The sequence below is a fragment of the Chelonia mydas genome, chromosome 20 (assembly GCF_015237465.2).
Source record: "Chelonia mydas isolate rCheMyd1 chromosome 20, rCheMyd1.pri.v2, whole genome shotgun sequence".
In the NCBI taxonomy this organism is placed as follows: Eukaryota; Metazoa; Chordata; order Testudines; family Cheloniidae; genus Chelonia; species Chelonia mydas.
This window is the reverse complement of record NC_051260.2, coordinates 12,668,424-12,686,815: the sequence shown is the minus strand read 5'-3', so window position 1 is coordinate 12,686,815 and position 18,392 is coordinate 12,668,424. Positions and strand designations below refer to the sequence as shown.

The 18,392-nt window shown below is 49.5% G+C and overlaps 2 protein-coding genes across 2 annotated transcripts in view; both read left to right on the top strand.

Moving 5' to 3' along the window:
* The window catches only part of LOC122463417 (adhesion G protein-coupled receptor E3-like), a 12,674-nt gene extending 9,909 nt beyond the window's left edge, over positions 1 to 2,765 (top strand). Inside the window, exons 5-7 of the mRNA XM_043533207.1 lie at positions 685 to 801; positions 1,701 to 1,864; positions 2,730 to 2,765. Coding sequence (XP_043389142.1) covers positions 685 to 801; positions 1,701 to 1,864; positions 2,730 to 2,765 — 317 coding nt within the window. The remainder of the gene's footprint in view (positions 1 to 684; positions 802 to 1,700; positions 1,865 to 2,729) is intronic.
* LOC119564789 (adhesion G protein-coupled receptor E2-like) lies at positions 1,883 to 18,392 on the top strand. Its single transcript, XM_043533206.1, is given in 8 exon segments — positions 1,883 to 2,973; positions 11,163 to 11,357; positions 12,415 to 12,528; positions 14,671 to 14,762; positions 16,811 to 16,830; positions 16,833 to 16,978; positions 17,088 to 17,192; positions 17,983 to 18,392. Coding segments are annotated over 8 exon segments (906 nt in total). The 5' UTR covers positions 1,883 to 2,775; the 3' UTR covers positions 18,019 to 18,392.

Below are 18,392 nucleotides of genomic sequence, written 5' to 3'. Positions count from 1 at the left end.
ATGGGTAGTGCAGCCGGAGAACCCCCAGCCCTAGAGTGCTGGGCAGCCGGAGCATCCCCAACTCCAGCGCAGGGCAGATGGGCAGACAGTGTGACGTGGCATGGCCTCAGCCCCAGCGCCCCCAGCCCTGGGCCTTGTGAGCACCTGCCTGCCCCAGCCTGCCTGCCTCAGCCTCTCAGCCATGGAAGAGTCAGAAGGGAACTGGAAGCAGGCAGGAGGGAGCCTGGGGGCGAAGCATGGGTGGGGCCATGCCAGGCTGTTTAGGGAGGCACAGCCTTCCCCGGCCTATGCTACCCGCCACCCATAAACCCAGCCCTGGGGCTTTGCAGCAATGGCAGCTGCCTGAGAGGGGTTTAAAAGTAATGCCAATCTCCTGTCGCCACAGGCAGCTGCCATTACGTCCTCCTTTCACTCCCTGCCCCAGCAATACCCCTTCTTGCTGCTTCCCCTGCTAAAGCGCAGACGTGAGGCAGCAGGGAGAAGTTGCCTTCTGCCTCTTGGCGCAGTGGCATCTTCATGGGGGCGCAGGCATGATGAATCACAGAAGGTCAGCCAGAGGGGCTCAGGGGGAAACAGAGAGATGGAGGTGAGGAGGAAGGGGGAGGGGTGGTGGGATTCAGAGATAGTGGAGCTCCAAACCTGCCTTGCCCTTGCAGCAAGAGGCGTTGCCATTTCCCTCCACAGCTATCGAGATGCTCCTCGTCCAAGCTGCAGGTCGCTGTGATGAAGTCTTCAGGCTGAGAGGTCAGGAGGAGACAATGGACATTCACGGCAATGCCGTCGCCAGAGCAGCCACAAAAGGTACCATCCTGGTGCTTCCCACGCACTCACCCCTTTAGACACCAAACCCCAGCCCTAGTTCTCCCCTTCCTCTCGCCCCACGCTGGCTTGCTTGCCTTTGTTATCCTGACACTAGTGTGGACCTTGTTGGCTGAGCCAGTGTTTCTCAGGCCGTTGAGCTCTGCAGAGCCCTTCATTCCTGGCTGTCCCGCAGCATGAAAACCAACCAGTGTAGGGCAGGGAGGAGAGAGAAGCTTTGATGGGCATATGAATTGGTCCAGAGAATGGATAGATCAGAGATCCGTTGGCCCAACACATGATGTCCTGATGATGAGCCCAGCTAGACCCCAGGTTAACGTGTGTGACTTCCTGGAATGGAACCAGGATAATATTGACCAATTTTACTCCAATTTTCAGGCCAGTATGACGTAACTGGGACTGGTTCTTAATTCTTTAGCCCCAGGGAAAGCTCCTCACTAACCAACCTCGCTGCCTCTCCTAACCAAGAAAAACTATGGCTTCACCTCAGTGCCTTTCACCTAGGGCTGTGTACCGAGCTGGATAATGTGCAGTATGGGGGTATGATTTCTAAAGAGCACTAGCTAACTGTGCATTAATTGGTCCATATAGACCCTACTAGTGTGCACTAAAGGTTCCCTAGTGTGCTTTAATGTACGTTAGTGCACTTTAGGAATCACACTCCCATAGTGCACGCCAGATGTTTCCAACACAGAAGTGCTTCTGTGGAAGAAGAGGGAGGAGGCCACATATTCGAGTGGTTAAAGCTCAAAATGCTAGCCAGGACTCCTGGGTTCTTTTCCCAGCTCTGCCCCAGACTCGCTGTGACCTTTGGCACCTGGCTTGCTCTTTCTGTGTCTGTGTCCCTGTCTCTACGATGAGGCATCATTTCATGTTTTCAGATCCTTGGGCTGTTGCTTTTATTTCTTACTCCACCCTGGACTCCATCATTAACAGGACATTACTTGATGAGGGAGATCTAATGGCTGATGAGAAATTGAGGAATTTTCACCTGAATTCCAGGGTGGTGAGTGGGGCTATCGGAGATGGGAGGCCAAAGTTTTGGGTCCCCAAAGTTTTGAGGGTCGCACCCCCCCCGACCCCATTCACAGCCCTCCCCCTGAGCCAGGGCCGGGAGTGGGGCCATGGCTCGGGGGCAAGAGGAAAGGACACAGACAGGGGTAAGGGGGCCAAGGCTGGGACTGCAGCTGGTGGTGGGTCTGCGTCTGGAAGCAGGGCCAGAGCCGTGGCCGGGAGCTGAGGCTGGGAGCAGGAATGGAGCAGGAGCCAAGCTGCGGTGGGGGCCAGCAGCTGAGTCCATGGCGAGGTGCGGCTCCACTCCCAGCCCCGCCCCTTCCCCCAGCCTGGGCCGGGAATGGAGCTGCAAGAGGCTGCGACTGGGAGTGGAGCCAGGCTGAAGCTGGGGACGGTGCCAGACATGGAGCTGGAAGTCAGGGATGCGACTACTGGTGGGACCAGAGCTCAGGGTTGGGAGGGGCTGGGTAGTGCTCCCTCTCTGCCCCCCATGGGGGCTGACCCAGGACCTGTCATGTCCCTCCAAAGGGGGGCGCACCCCACAGTTTGGGGACCTCTGCCCTATAGATAGAAGAGTTCAGGGAAATGGCATGAGATGGTGCCGTCTTTGACAAAGTAATGAACTTGCTAGAGTGCATGTGGGTATTTGTGGGTGGCTGTGTGAATGCCTTTTAATGGCTCAAATCAAAACTTCACAATTGTGTGTCATAGACCCCACAGTGCCCAGCGTTAAGGGAATTACCACTTTAGCTCTGCGGTCAGGGACTTGTGCTATTTGAGCTGGAGGATCTCGCTTGTATTTCCACTGCCAATGGGAAGTCCCAAATGGCTGTTACGTGCAGCACAATGAGAGTCATGAAGCCGTTGATGATTTCAGGTTTATTATTGTCTATTAGAAACGTGTGACAAAAGAAACAGTATTCTCCCCATGACCCAGTGAGGATGATGATGGGGTGTTTTGGTTTCCAGGCAAAGAAAGAGGAGGAAGAGGCTCGCTGCGTTCACTGGAAATTCATCCCTGGGAAAGGCACCTGGGCTAAGGTTGGCTGCAAAAGTCTCCAGACGAACAGCACTCACACCATCTGCAGCTGTGACCATCTCTCCAGCTTCGCACTCCTGATGGGTCACACCGGAGTGGAGGTATCTCAGTGTCAGACTCAAATCAAAGGGCTGGACTCTGAGCTCCTTACTTGGACAAAATCAGTGGGAATTTTGCCTGAATGACCGCTGAGTAGGAACCTCAGGGTATAATCTGTGGCTATACAGGATGGGTGGGATTTTGATCTGAGGTGCCTAGAGTAGCCCACACTGAAAATGCCAAGGTCACGGCAGGCTGCAAAAAGGAGAGCAGATTTCCCCAAAACTGCTGGTTAACACTGGAGTTAGAATCACCAACCAGTCACAATCTGTGCTCCAGATCCCCAACACTGGTTATTGAGAAGCTGAAAAAAAGAAACCACACAGCCCCCTTTATTGCATTCAAGTCTCTGGCTCCCAATCAGCAGATAGGGCCAGTAAAGTGAGAAGTTACTTAAAACTCTATTCACTTAACAAACTGTTCTTCTGATCTCTCAAGGGGCAGCCACATTGCCAGGTCAACATTAGTTTGGCTCTTACTCAAAATACCATGCTGCCAGTCAATCCTTTAGTATCTAAAATTAAAGCTTTTTATTATAAATAATAAGAAAAGAAAGAGAAGAGAGTTGTTAAATGATCAAAGCAATCCGATACATATGACTTCAAGATCCATATATCAGGTTCTTAGCAGCGTTGGTGAGTTTGCTGGCTTGTAAAGTCCCTCTGGAACACACCCAAAGCTTAGATGGGTCTATCAGACCTTTGTTCAAAGCTTCAGTTTGTCGAGAAGTTACTCCAGAGGTGAGAAGCAGGATTGAAGACAAAATGGAGGTGATGCAGCTGCCTTTTTCTATCCTTTTCCATGTGGCTTGTATGTCCTCTGTCCCAAAGACAAGATCACAGCACATGGGTATGGAAAGGTACTTGGAGTCCCCTGTTCATAGGCATGTCCCTACATGTCCTGCTGACTCTTGGGCATAGCCCCTGGCTTCTCTCAATGCGTTCATTCTAGAGCTCAGCGATTCTCAAACTTTAGGAACCTGAGGACCCCCATTTTGATTTAAAATTTTTCGCAGACCCCCAACCCCCTGCTCAGCCCCAGGCCCCACTCCCATTCCATCTATTCCCCTAGGGCCCCACCCCACCTCTTCCCGCGGCCCCGTCCACCCCCTCTCCTCCTCTTCCCTGTGTCTTTCTGCCCCCTCCCCCGAGCGCCCCCACATGCCCACTCCTTCCCCTCCCTCCCAGTGCCTCCTGCATGCTACTGAACAGCTGTTCTCCAGCACGTAGAAGGCACTGGGAGGGAGGTGGAGGACTTGGTCAGCAGTGTCTTCGGACCCCCTGGAGTGTCCTCGCGGACCCCCGTTTGAGAAACGCTGGTATGTTACACTAATAAAAATGATACCAACAGGATCTTGTAAGAGGGACAAGGCAAATTGCCACGTTTATTGTAAATACAACAAAATATTCCTATATGCAATTTCTATATAGATCCATTCACACACACAGACATTCACACACAGGTTCTACATAAAGGTTGTTATAGTTACCAGCCTAGATGTTGCTCGTGCCAAGTCACTGGCCAGGTGGCCTGGACACGAGAGTGGAGCCGAGTCGTTGTCAGATGGACATCCGATGCTCCTGGAGGGTGGTTGTAGAACCAGACTCAAAGAACACAGTCCCTGGACCCAATTTTTATAGGTCTCTGGTTCAATACGAGGCTATGGAAGTTGCTTCATCATGCTGAATTTACAATTGAGATGACCATCAATCAGCTCAATCAGCAGGTGGTGCATCCATGACGGCTCCATGATGGCTAGGTGTTTTCTTCTTGCTCTTCCTTGATGCGTTTTGGGTGGATTCCGGTTCGCCCTCCGGGGGTCACCCGGTTATCTCCACTTTGCATATTCTTCGGCCCATCGATATCAAGGTTGAAATTCTTAGGATTAGGCTGGCACCATTTACTAACCAATTATTTCCCTGCTTCAGGCTCTCAATTCCATGCACTCATCATTCATTCTTTTACTTAACAACACAATCTATGACTCTTGATTCATTTAACAAGTTTTATCCCACTATCTATTTTTTCCTCTTTGGATACCAAGATTTACATAGGCATGACAAGGGGCCCCTGCGGGGGAAGAGCATCAGGGTGTTGTTTTAAAGAACAGCATTTGTTTCCTCAAAGTTCTTATCACTTTCCAGCACAGACTCTTTGTCCTGTACCGGCCTGAAATAATTAGCACTTTGGCCTTGCATTTGTTACAGAGTGAAATTCAACAGCATGGAACTGATGTTCATACCTTTTTACAATACCTATATACTCTTTTGTCTATCTTTATTTCTACTACTACATAATTATAATTCTATCCTACTTATATAGCTTTGAGGGCGACCCAACAGGTATAGCTGATTACCCTTGATGGGCCATCAAACAAACTGGATAGTGCTGATGCCAATCTGTCTGGGGGTGTCACCCAGAAACACAGCACAGACATATCACACATTTATAACTCACGATGCAAAGATGATACATACATATAAACAAGATGATCATACTTACAAATCGTAACTTTTCGACTGATACTACCTGACATGGCATATCTGGTAAGATTCATTGAAATTTTGTAATATTGTTATACATATAAATGGTCACCCATATTCCATAGAATCATAGAACTGGAAGGGACCTCAAGAAGTTATTTAGTCCAGTCCCCTGCACTCAAGGCAGGAGTAAATATTTTCTAGACCATCCCTGACAGATGTTAGTCCAACCTGCTCTTAAAAATAATGATGGAGATTCCACAACCTCCCTAAGCACTTTATTCCAGTGCTTAACCACCCTGACAGTTAGGAAGTTTTTCCTAATGTCCAACCTAAACTGCCCTTGCTGCAATTTAAGCCCATTGCTTCTTGTCCTAGCCTCAGAGGTTATGAATGAAGATGAAGATGTCATCAATATAGCGCAAGTTGATTGACATCTTCATCATCTGGACCCATGGAAAAGAAGCCCTTGAGGAATTCCACCATGATTTCAACAATTTCCATCCCACCATCAACCTCAGCCTGGTCCAGTCCACACAAGAGATCCACTTCCTGGACACTACAGTGCTAATAAACGATGGTCACATCAACACCACCCTATACCGGAAACCTACTGACCGCTATTCCTACCTACATGCCTCCAGCTTTCACCCTGACCACACCACACGATCCATCGTCTACAGCCAAGCTCTGCGATACAACCGCATTTGCTCCAACCCCTCAGACAGAGACAAACACCTACAAGATCTCTATCAAGCATTCTTACAACTACAATACCCACCTGCGGAAGTGAAGAAACAGATTGATAGAGCCAGAAGAGTTCCCAGAAGTCACCTACTACAGGACAGGCCTAACAAAGAAAATAACAGAACGCCACTAGCCGTCACCTTCAGCCCCCAACTAAAACCCCTCCAACGCATTATTAAGGATCTACAACCTATCCTGAAGGATGACCCAACACTCTCACAAATCTTGGGAGACAGGCCAGTCCTTGCCTACAGACAGCCCCCAAACCTGAAGCGAATACTCACCAACAACCACATACCACACAACAGAACCACTAGCCCAGGAACCTATCCTTGCAACAAAGCCCGTTGCCAACTGTGCCCACATATCTATTCAGGGGACACCATCACAGGGCCTAACAACATCAGCCACACTATCAGAGGCTCGTTCACCTGCACATCCACCAATGTGATATATGCCATCATGTGCCAGCAATGCCCCTCTGCCATGTACATTGGTCAAACTGGACAGTCTCTACGTAAAAGAATAAATGGACACAAATCAGATGTCAAGAATTATAACATTCATAAACCAGTCGGAGAACACTTCAATCTCTCTGGTCACGCAATCACAGACATGAGGGTCGCTATCTTAAAGCAAAAAAACTTCAAATCCAGACTCCAGCGAGAAACTGCTGAATTGGAATTCATTTGCAAATTGGATACTATTAATTTGGGCTTGAATAGAGACTGGGAGTGGCTAAGTCATTATGCAAGGTAGCCTGTCTCCCCTTGTTTTTTTTTCCTGCAAAACCCCCCCCAAGACGTTCTGGTTAAACTTGGATTATTGCTGTGCACATTGTAAGATGAGCTGTTGCCAGCAGGAGAGTGAGTTTGTGTGTGTGGTTTTTGGAGGGGGGGTGTGTGGGGGGGGGTGAGAAAACCTGGATTAGTGCTGGAGGTGACCCACCTTGATTATCATGTGCATTATAAAGAGGGGTTTCAAAGGGGGATGGGCTATTGCCAGCAGGAGAGTGAGTTTGTATGTGTGGGGGGGGGGGGGGGGAAGGGTGAGAAAACCTGGATTTGTGCTGGAAATGGCTCTACTTGATGATCACTTTAGATAAGCTGTTGCCAGCGGGGGAGTGGGGTGGGAGGAAGTTTTGTTTCATGGTCTCTGTGTGTATATAATGTCTTCTGCAGTTTCCACGATATGCTATGCATCCGATGAAGTGAGCTGTAGCTCACGAAAGCTCATGCTCAAATAAACTGGTTAGTCTCTAAGGTGCCACAAGTACTCCTTTTCTTTAAACCCATTGTTTTCACTCTTCACGCATAGGTCACGTTTTCTAGACCTTTAATCATTTTTGTTGCTGTTCTCTGGACTTTCTCCAATTTATCTACATCTTTCCTGAAAGGTGGTGCCCAGAACTGGACACAATTTTCCAGTTGAGGCCTAATCAGCGCGGAATAGAGCGGAACAATTACTTCTCATGTCTTGCTTACAATACTCCTGCTAATACATCCCAGAATGATGTTTGCTTTTTTTGCAACAGCGTTACACTGTTCACTCATATTTAGCTTGTGATCCACTCAGGGCCGTCCTTAGGCATACGTAGCTGCATACGTGGCTGTGTAGGGCACCTGAAAATTTGGGGCACTTCTGGGGCTTAGTGTCCACCCTTCTGCCTCTTCCTATCCCTGTTCTGACCCTTCCTGCAGGCTCACACCGCTAGCTGCTGCAGCCTGGTGACTCTAGTCTGGAGGGGATCTAGTAACTTAAAAGTGAAAGCCTCCAGCCTGCCAGACCTATTAGCACAACACTGAAACTGTTAAAGAGCCCGTTTCAGAGTAACAGCCCTGTTAGTCTGTATTTGCAAAAAGAAAAATAATCAAATGGCCCACCTTGTAATCATACACATTGTAAGGAGAGTGATCACTTTACATAAGCTATTACCAGGAGGAGAGTGGGGTGGGGGGGAGAGAAAACCTTTTGTAGTGATAATCACCCATTTTTTCATGGTTTGTGTGTATAAAAACGTCTTCTGTACTTTCCACAGTATGCGTCCGATGAAGTGAGCTGTAGCTCACGAAAGCTTATGCTCAAATAAATTGGTTAGTCTCTAAGGTGCCACAAGTCCTCCTTTTCTTTTTGTTAAAGAGCCATTCAAGTGGTAATGAAGCCATTTAACAGGCATTTGCCAACCCCTGGGTATATACTGTCAGTTTCTGAATTTACTGATAAAAAGAGTTGTAATATTTACTCAGAACATGTTAGTCTACAGGACCTTAGTTTAAAATTTGCTTTACAAATATTTCATTACAAGATTGCTGAAGATCATAAAATCACATCTCTAAAGAATCCTTGCATAGATTTTAAGATCCACAATCGGAGTATTCATCTTTAGCTTTAAATGCTTGGATCATCAGACATCTAGTTTTTTAAATAAATCCTTCAAACGACCACTTTTATCTAAAATACACATTTTAATTACTATAGTACAAAAAACTTACTTCCAAAGTCTTCCTGTCCATCCCTTTCTCCCCCACCCCCCATTGAAGAGAGGCTAGCTCTTAAACAGACAACACCCCTTTCCTTCCAGATAGCTGGACAAACGAGTTTCCCTTTCTTTACTTCTGACTATTTGATGAACTAGTTTTAAGAGAACCCTCCAGCAAAATCAGTACCTTAGTAAGATATATTTCAGAGTAACAGCCGTGTTAGTCTGTATTCGTAAAAAGAAAAGGAGTACTTGTGGCACCTTAGAGACTAACCAGTTTATTTGAGCATGAGCTTTCGTGAGCTACAGCTCACTTCATCGGATGCATAGCATATCGTGGAAACTGCAGTTTTCATCGGATGCATAGCATATCGTGGAAACTGCAGTTTCCACGATATGCTATGCATCCGATGAAGTGAGCTGTAGCTCACGAAAGCTCATGCTCAAATAAACTGGTTAGTCTCTAAGGTGCCACAAGTACTCCTTTTCTTTTTTCTAGTAAGATATAAAATCCTTTGTTATGCCTAAAATCTTTGGGAACATATTTTTTAAAGTTGGTGAAATTTCATAAACGTGTCTGTTGTTATGGAGATCACACAAAGTCAATTAGTTTTCCCTTTCTCTAAAAGCAATGAATATTGTTATGAACACACTAAAACTCTGTGACTGATTAATTTAAAATAATGTCTTTGTTTCAGTGAGTTAAATATGTAGTAATCTGGAATGATTACTTTATGAAGGCTTAAGAGTACATTTAAAAAATAAAACGAGCGTAGAAATACTGATTAAGAAAATGTAAAACAGAGAAGAGCTGCATCATGTATTCCATAATATTTAATGTTGTATTCGGCAGGACAGCTGACTTGCCCTTACTTCAAAGTTTTTTCAAATAAATCTCTGACAAACTTCAGGGTATATCAAAATACCTGAGACTGACATTTTTTATTCCTAAATTTAGTGCTTTTAATTAGTTACCTTCTGCATGTCCAGTCTTCACCTTCTGGCATGCAGTGGAAAACATGCTCCATTTTCTTTTGAAAAAACCCCCCACTCTTCTGCAATTTCTTTCTAATGTCATTTGCTTCATTTGGGTTCAGGGATTTGGCTGGAAGGGGATGAGCAGGGAGTGGAAGGGAACAGAGGAGGGAGACAGTGGGGAGGGGCGGGGCCTGGACAGAGTGGGGGCAGGGCTTGGGGTGGAGCAGGGGTGAAGTATGGGCGGGGCCACAGGCAGAAGAGGTGGGCTGGGGCCTACCCTGGGAAAGTACCAGATTAAATCTGGGAAAGTAGCAGATTTAAGATGGATTCCAGTATCATGTGACATGGTCACATGTCCTGTGAGACCCCTAGTCTCCATTCCTCCAGGGCTGGCCCGCACGTACCCGGAAGGTTTGCAAGTAAACAGAGCCATTTACAGGTGACTGATTCTGAAGCACCCTTAATGGCTTCCACTTAACATGTGTACATCAGTGATACAAGTTTATATCTTATTCTCCTAACTCCAAACACAGAAATAATCCATGCAAACAAATGGGATGAACACACTCAGTAGATCCTAAGCTTTGTAATGATACCTTACAAGAGACCTTTTGCATAAAGCATATTTCAGAAACATCATAGTTACACTCATGAGCATATTTTCATAAAACATTATGGAGTGCAACGTCACGCACACATTCTGCGTAGGGAGAGAGTATAGGGGTCTCTGTGGGGAACTGTGACTCTCCACCTCCGTGAGGCAGGCCGGGTGGCTCAGTATCCTTGCTGCCTCGTCCTTCTCCCCCCACCCACAGCTTGACTGTGGACCACGGATAACTAATCTCTGGGAACGATTTTCCAACCAGTTATGCACCCACCTAAAAGTGGCTCCATCTAGGTTGTATTTGCCTAGTTTGTTTATGGGAAGTCTCAGAAGCCTTAGGGCTTGTCTACACTGGCAATTTATGGCGCTGAAACTTTCTTGCTCAGGGGTTGAAAAAACACCCCCTGGAACACAGCAAGTTTCAGTGCTATAAAGCGCCAGTGAAACAGTGCACCAGGTAGCTACGCCGCTCGTGGAGGTGGGTTTTTCAAAGTGCTGGGAGAACTCTCTCCCAGCGCTCTGCTGCGACGACGCAAGCCACGGTAAAGCGCCGTGGTGGCAGCACTTTAGCATTGCCAGTGTAGACGAGCCCTTACTAAAGTCAAGAAATACCACATCTACCTTGTCACCACCATCAACAAGGCTTGTTACCCTGTCAAAGAAAGCTATTAGGCTGGCTTGACATGATTTATTCTTGACAAATCCATGCTGACTGTTATTTATCACCTTATTATCTTCTAGGTGTTTGTAACTTGATTGCTTAATTATTTGCTCCATTATCTTTCTGGATACGGAAGTTAAGCTGACTGGTCTGTAATTCCCCGCGGTGTCCTTACTTCCCTTTATTTCCCATGTAGCATCTCAGGGCTCACTGGTGAGTCTCCCTTTGCTGTGTTACAGGAGAGTTATCCACTGACCGTCGTCACCTACGGGGGACTGACCTTCTCCCTGCTGTGCCTCCTCCTCGCCATCCTCACCTTCCTCCTTTGCCGCTCCATCCACAATGTCAGCACCTCCCTCCACCTGCAGCTCTGCCTCTGCCTCTTCCTGGCCGACCTGCTCTTCCTCACCGCGGTGACCCGCACCCGCAGTGGGGTCAGTTACCCACTTTTATTCTTGGTTTAAAATTGAGCTGTGTCCAGATCCTCTGTCAGCATTTCTAAAGCACCCCTCACTCCAGCACCTTTTTACACCCTCAGCTGGACGGTAACATTTATTCCATGCTCTTTAGTCCCGCAGAAATAATTATTTACTGCCCTCCAAAAGAAATCTCTCTGGGTGAAACCAGTCCTTCCCTTTCCCTTGTGGGCTCCATCCTTCATCAGCCAAAGGAACCTCGATTTCCAGAGTCACAGTCCCCTGCCTGTCCTCTCTGCCCCCACACTGATGGGCAGATGCAAGGCACCTATATCTTGAAGCAGATACAGAGAAGAGAACCGACACCCTCCAGGTCTCTCCCTATTATGAGGACCAGGAACTTGTTTATGTCCCTGCTCCCTATCCTAGGATTCCTCACAGTATCCAACAATTTCCACGATTCATTTGGGAACTACAACCCCCAGAAACCATCTTTTCTGAGTGGAGCTGGGAGCTGACTGTGACGCTGAGCTGCCCTGAGCGCTGTAGTTGAGTTGCCCACCTGTCAGACATCTACACTCCTCGCCCCACTGATGATGCGGAAGAACAAGCCAGAAAGATCCCAGCTTGACTCCCAGGTCCCAGGCTGGGTTTGTGGCATTGGTGGGTAGGAAACAAACACACCTTCTTACTGTGGGCAAATCCCTGAGGATCCCCTCTCTCAAGTGAGCGACTCCACTAAAACAGGGCATGGCAGGTTCTAGACACCCCAGGCTAGATCGTCAGCTGGTGTAAATCAGGGTAGCTTCACTTCCTTCAGTGCAGCTAGGCCAATGTACGTCTGCTGCATGTCTGGCCCTCCCTCAATACTGCGCCCATCCACCAGAAAGGGTCATTTGAGGAGGTGGAAGAGGAGGTGGTGGCTGAAAGCAGGAGATGCTGAGGTAGATGGGGAGGGCTGTTAGCCTGCAGCCCGCAGGAGAGTCGGCCATGTCACAGGCTGGCTGAGATCCATCTTGCTTTTGAGAGCCAGCTGCCCTGTGACACCCTCTCTCTGCCCGCGGTGCTGAAAAAGGGTCGTAATCCCTTTAAAGTCACCTTCTTCTTGCTCCCTGCCTGTAGCTGCTGGCTCAGCCTGGAGAGAGGATTTCATTGGAGCTTCCTGGGACCAGTCTGTGCCATAATCCTGGTGGGTACCTCACAGAACCATAGGGCCCCATTCTCCTCTCACCTCTGCGACCATGTGGAGTCCCGTGGAGCCAAGAGAGGAATATCTCCCAGAGAATTTAAGATGAAAGAGTCCTAGAAGATCCCATTTCATTCCTCCCTCTTTGGCCAGTGCAGGATTTCCCACTAACAGAATAGCCTACGTTCTATGGAGGCAGTCAGGGCGAATGGGTCGGGCACTGGGTTGTGAGTCAGGGGACCTGACTCTGCCATTGGCCTGCTGTGTTAACTTGGGAAGTAGCTTCCCCTCGCTGTACCTCTGTTTCTCCTCCCCCCTTTGTCTGTCTTGGTCATAGGGACCGAAAATAAATAGCAGATGCTCAGCACCCACTGGCAGCCAGCTCCCCACTGCTGGCGGCCATGCCGATCAACTCCTCCCCCTCCATCCCAGCGCCTCCCGCAGTCAGCTGTTCTGTGGTGTGCAGGACGCGTGGTGGGGGAGGGGGCGGAACTGGGTGGGAAGAGGTGGGGTGGGGGTGGGAAGAGGCAGGTGTCACGGAGTCCCCGGGCGATGCTCTGGAACTGCTTCCTACGAAGCCAGTCAGGACTCTGGGGAAGTCTCCTTTCTGGGAGCAGCCTGTCTTCAGGACACACAGCTCACACAGCTTCCACCTTCCTGGGTCTGACCTCGGAGCATTCAGCATCCTCTGCCCCTCCGTGCGCTTCCCACAGCGAGTCCGCCCAGGCGGGGTCCTGGGGAAGCCAGAGGGTCCTGCACCCCAACTTCGCAGTCAGACAGGACTCTCAGCCAGCCAGTAAAACAGAGGTTTATTAGATGACAGGAACATAGTCTAAACAGAGCTTGTAGGTGCAGAGAACAGGATCCCTCAGCTGTGTCCATTTTGGGGGGCAGTGAACCAGACAACTACGTCTGCACTTCACTCCATGTCCCCAGCCAGCCCCAGACTCAATCTCTCTCCAGCCCCTCTTCCTCTGGGCTTTGTCCCTTTCCCGGGCCAGGAGGTCACCTGATCTCTTTGTCTCCGACCCTTTAGCTCTCACCTTGCAGGGGGGAAGGGCCCAGGCCACCGATTGCCAGGAAACAGGGTGTTGGCCATTCTCTGTGTCCAGACCCCTGCACAACCTGCCCTCTAGGGCTCTGCAACGATCATACACCCTTACCCCACTACCTAGATACTTAAGAACTGCATCGGGGAAACTGAGGCAGCCCCACAATATTCAGAGGAAACATTAAGAACAGTACCGCTTTGTCACATCTCTCCCCCCTTCGAGACTGAACTGAGCGGGGTCACTTTAGCCGGTGACCTGGGGAAGTTCGAACCCACCAACGTTCCTATAGACGCCCCAGCATCTCTTGGAGAAGGAGTGGGGTGGGGGCGGGGCTTGGGGTGGGGTGGGGGGTTGAGTGACCCAGAGGAAGCCGGTCCCTGTGGTCTTGCCTAGTTATTTTGCAAACAAATGCTCCAGGACAGGGGCTGCCCCTTTCTAGGTGTGAGTACAGAACCCAGTGCCATCTCAGTTGGAGCCTCTAGGTGCTACCACAATATGATTAATTATAATATGTCATTACTCATGCAATGCTGCCATGGAAGCAAGTGGGACCTCTGCCGGAATGAGGATAGTTTTGTCCCGTGCCTTGTCCAGCCTGGCTGGTAAATAACCCAAGTGATGGGGGAAGGGAAGGTGGCTGCAGCGTGGGGAGTTTGGGGAAGGAAGCGAACGTATTGTAAGAGATAAAGGTAGCAAATGTCCTTGCAGATTCCTCCCCATCTCAGGCAGCGAGTTAAGAATTAATTTCAGTCTCAGAATTGAAGGGAATCCTCTATAGACGGGACCTAGAAGCTTTGGGCCAAATCACACAGCTCTAAATCTGGAATCAGTGGAGTCACTCCAGATTCAGATAAGAGCAGAATGTGGCCCTCTGGCTGTATGATCACATGTGATGCATTGCAGCCCTGCCTTTGCCAACTGTTCCCTGCATGGCCTGGGACCAAGATCTGGTAGCGAATGGTATATGACCCACCTTGAGGAGCAGTCACTGGTCTGCAGCAGTCTGATCCCATAGGATTGTTCTGTGCCTCTGGCAGAGAGACTGGCCTTGGCTAGCATGTTTTACAAGGAATATTTCATGCTGTTTCCACAGATAAATTTAACATTTTTTATTGTAACCCTCTGGATCCTGAGAGACAAACTCTCCTCCCTGAATGAAGATGTGTCCACTCTCAAAGACACCAGGTAGGACAGCACTATATCTACTAGAACAGGGGTGGGCAAACTTTTTGGCTCGAGGGCCACATCCGGGTGGGGAAATTGCATGCAGGGCCACGAAAGTAGGGCTGGGACAGAGGTTGGGGTGTGGGAGGGAGCGCAGGGTGTGGGAGGAGGTTTGGTGTGCAGGAAGGGGCTCAGGGCAAGGGGTTGGGGTGGAGGAGGGGTGTGGGGTGTACGATGGGGCCCAGGGCAGGGGGTTGGGGTGCAGGAGGGAGTGCAGAGTGGGGGAAAGGGCTCAGGGCAGGGGTGCAGGGAGGGGTCCGGAGTGCGGGAGGGGGCTCAGGAAAGGGCGTCGAGATTTGGGTTACAGGAGGGGTTTGGGGTGCAGGCTCCGGCCTGGCGCCACTTACTAGGAATGGCTCAGGGGTGGCAGCGGGGCTCAGGCAGGCTCCCTGCCCTGGCCCTGCACTGCTCCCGGAAGTGGCCGGCACCAAGTCCCTGCGGCCCCTGGAGGGGAGGGGGCAGAGGGCACCGTGCGCTGCCCTTGTCTGCGGGTACTTCCCCCAAAGCTCTCATTGGCCATGGTTCCTTGTTCCTGGCCAATGGGAGCTGCAGGGGGGCGGGGGGCAGGGGTAGAGGAGCAGTGTTGGCAGGCGAGGGCAGCGTGCGGAGCCCTCTCCTCTCCCCTTCCCCCAGGGGCTGCAGCGATGTGGTGCCGGCTGCTTCTGGGAGTGGTGCGGGGCCCACGGCACCACAGGGGTGACAATTCGCAGGCCGGATCCAAAGCCCTGATGAGCCAGATCTGGCTCGCGGGCCGTAGTTTGCCCACCCCTGTACTAGAAGTGTCCAGTGAGCCTCTTGTATGGGAATTCCTTTGGGATTCCCCACAGAGTGCTGCTAGAATACAGCTGAGCACATGCCACTGTAGGGTTTCCAGGTTATCTTGGTGACCTTCTGCTTGATGAGAGAGTAACAGTCTCACTGTCCAAAGAGCTGATAAACCCTAACTCACATTAGCAGTCCCTTACTCATGAGTCCTAAAGTTGTCCATGGGACCATCTGCCAAAATAAGGACAATTTGCATGAATAAGGGTATGCTGGATCGGACCTTAAATTAGACACACCACAGCCAGGGCGGCAAAGGAAGGGTCAGGTTAGGAGAGAGGAGAGGTCTACGGCAGAAAAGGATCATCATGGGAATTACTTTTCTGCCATGTGTATCATCTTCGTCCCTGGATGGATTTTGAGATGACAGTTGCAGTCTGTTCCGAAGCCTGCTGAAGTCAGTGGAAGTATTGGTACGGAAGAGACCTCTAGATCAGTGAGGCTCTTGCAGTAAGCCATGTGGCACATTCAGACTGTGGCATGCAAATTGTCTTTCAGTTGGCTCATTATGAAATCTGTTTGTTAGGGAGGACCAAGATGAGGGCCGCCAGCTGGGAGTGCTGGGTGGAGACATGAGAGGGGCCAAAGATTTTGGAACCAGTTCAGAATGTTGAGGCTTCAGAAAGCCATGGTGTTACTGCCCGTGCGTAGTGCTGTGTAAGGAGAAATGCAAGTCTGTGCTGATAGTGAGAGCTGGGCCATGTGCTACTTAGGGAGGAAACTCATCTCTTTTCCCTGTGGCTGTGGATACTGTCGAGGTAAAGTGCCATCCATTGAGGAGGAAGGCAAGTGTGGCTTACTGTTGCTCTGTAACAACCCCTCTGTCTATCTATGGACCAACATAAATGGGTTCCTGAGAGCCCAATATCCTGTTCCCTCTTGATTGTCACATTGCCAGGGCCTGATGTGAAGGGATTAAAAACAAAACCGTAATGAGAGGTTGAACCATTTGCTTTGGAAGAGCCACCTGTGGGAGGTTAAGGTGTGTGTGGGGCGGGGAGATGGTTGGGCACAATATTGTATTTTGGATTCATAGGCGTAAGTTGCCGTTGTGTTCATCTTGACAGTACCCCTAAGTCACAGTAAAGCAGGTGCCAGCTGTTTCGTCCCACACTGCCCGCAGCCCCCTGACTCAGTCACTCACCAGAGGGTCATTATAACGAGATCTCTCCTCTGCCTTTGTCCAGACTACTGACTTTTAAAGCTATCCCCAGCTATTCATTCTGGGCTGCACATGGAGTCTTGGTCTCTTCCAAGTCGGCTCAGCAAAAATGGTCATGGCGTATTTATTCAACATTGTCAACAGCCTGCAGGGAGCCTTCATCTTCCTGGTGCACTGTCTCCTCAATCGCCAGGTAACGCCCATGGCGCGTCATCAGCCACCCAGTGACTTCACGGGACTAGCAGTGGCCTGTCTGAGGGTGTTAGTTACATGATGTAGTGACCATGTCCCTTATTCTCCAGGTGAGAGAGGAGTACAGGAGATGGATTAAAGGCACAAGAAAACCCAGCCCCATAAGTCAAACGTTCAGTCCGTCTGTGTCCACTGTCGCTACCGACACCAAGGTGGTAAGAGATCCTCTATTCTGTTCCAGTACCAGCATCCAAAAGTCGCATCCATCTGGGTCTGTCAGAGCTGCTGAGATACCTTGTCCCCTTAGTGACACATGTTTGTTTTAACCCATCTGAGAACGGCATTGGGAGTCTTAGTGAAATTCAATTGCATCCAAATCAAGGGGGAATCCCAGGTCTCCTAGAACCCAGCACAGAACTCCTCTTTTCTTGCGCACCTCCATGTTCCCTTCCCTTTGCTTCTTTGCAAGCTCCATGCATCACTCGCTGTGGAATGGGCTGGGATACAAATTCAGGTAATTATCCAATTGGGGCAGTTTGCAAACCAAAACTTGGGTGGAAATCTTCCCAGTGCAGATGGGCCGGGCCAACGAAGAGTTAGCACTGGATGAAATTTCCTCTGGCTCCGTTACCTCTACTGGGAAAGGATCCAGAAGCTTTGACTGGAGTGAAAAGTGGAGACTTATACCTGGGAAAATCTCCCTGCTCCAGTCCCAGCATGAGACGCCACAACCTTTGTCTGGAAGTACACATTTCTGGTTTATTTAGAGCAGCCTCTATTAAGTGCTACTTTATGGCTTACCTGTGCATGGGTTGGGGAAGGGAGCCGGCTTTGTCTACACTTGTTTAGTTATTTTCCTGCACGTGATGTCACTTCAGTGGAGGCTGGCTGAATTTTTGCAGACTCTGCACTATTCCTGAATGAGGACCCAGTCCTGATCTCATTGAAGTTGCCTGGAGTTTTCCCATGGGATTGGCACTCAATGTATATTTGTTTTGCTGGCAGGTGAGTTGCGGAGAGCCTTCCACTTCATCTCTGTGAAACAATCATCTCTCCAACCAATGATGTTTATCATACAGCCGGCTTTGCTGTGCCAGTGGGGCAGTTGCCGGTTCTTCATCCCAACTACATACAAAACCTGGAAGGGGAAGCGGGATTGGACAAAATCCTCTCTCTAATCCAAATCCAAAACTCCTACTGAATTCAAAGGCCACCCTAGGCTTTTAGCTGCGTGTGTCTCCCAGATTTAAAGGGCCAGATCCCAGGTCAGAGAGCAGTTATTTCTTAGGGAAAGCACAACATGTGGGGGAGTTGGGGGGTGGGAGGCGATTTGCAGAGCCCTTGCGTGCTGTGTGTGTGAGCTAGCTCTGCTGTTTCACTGTAATGTGTAAATAATAAAATAACCTGCTTATGGA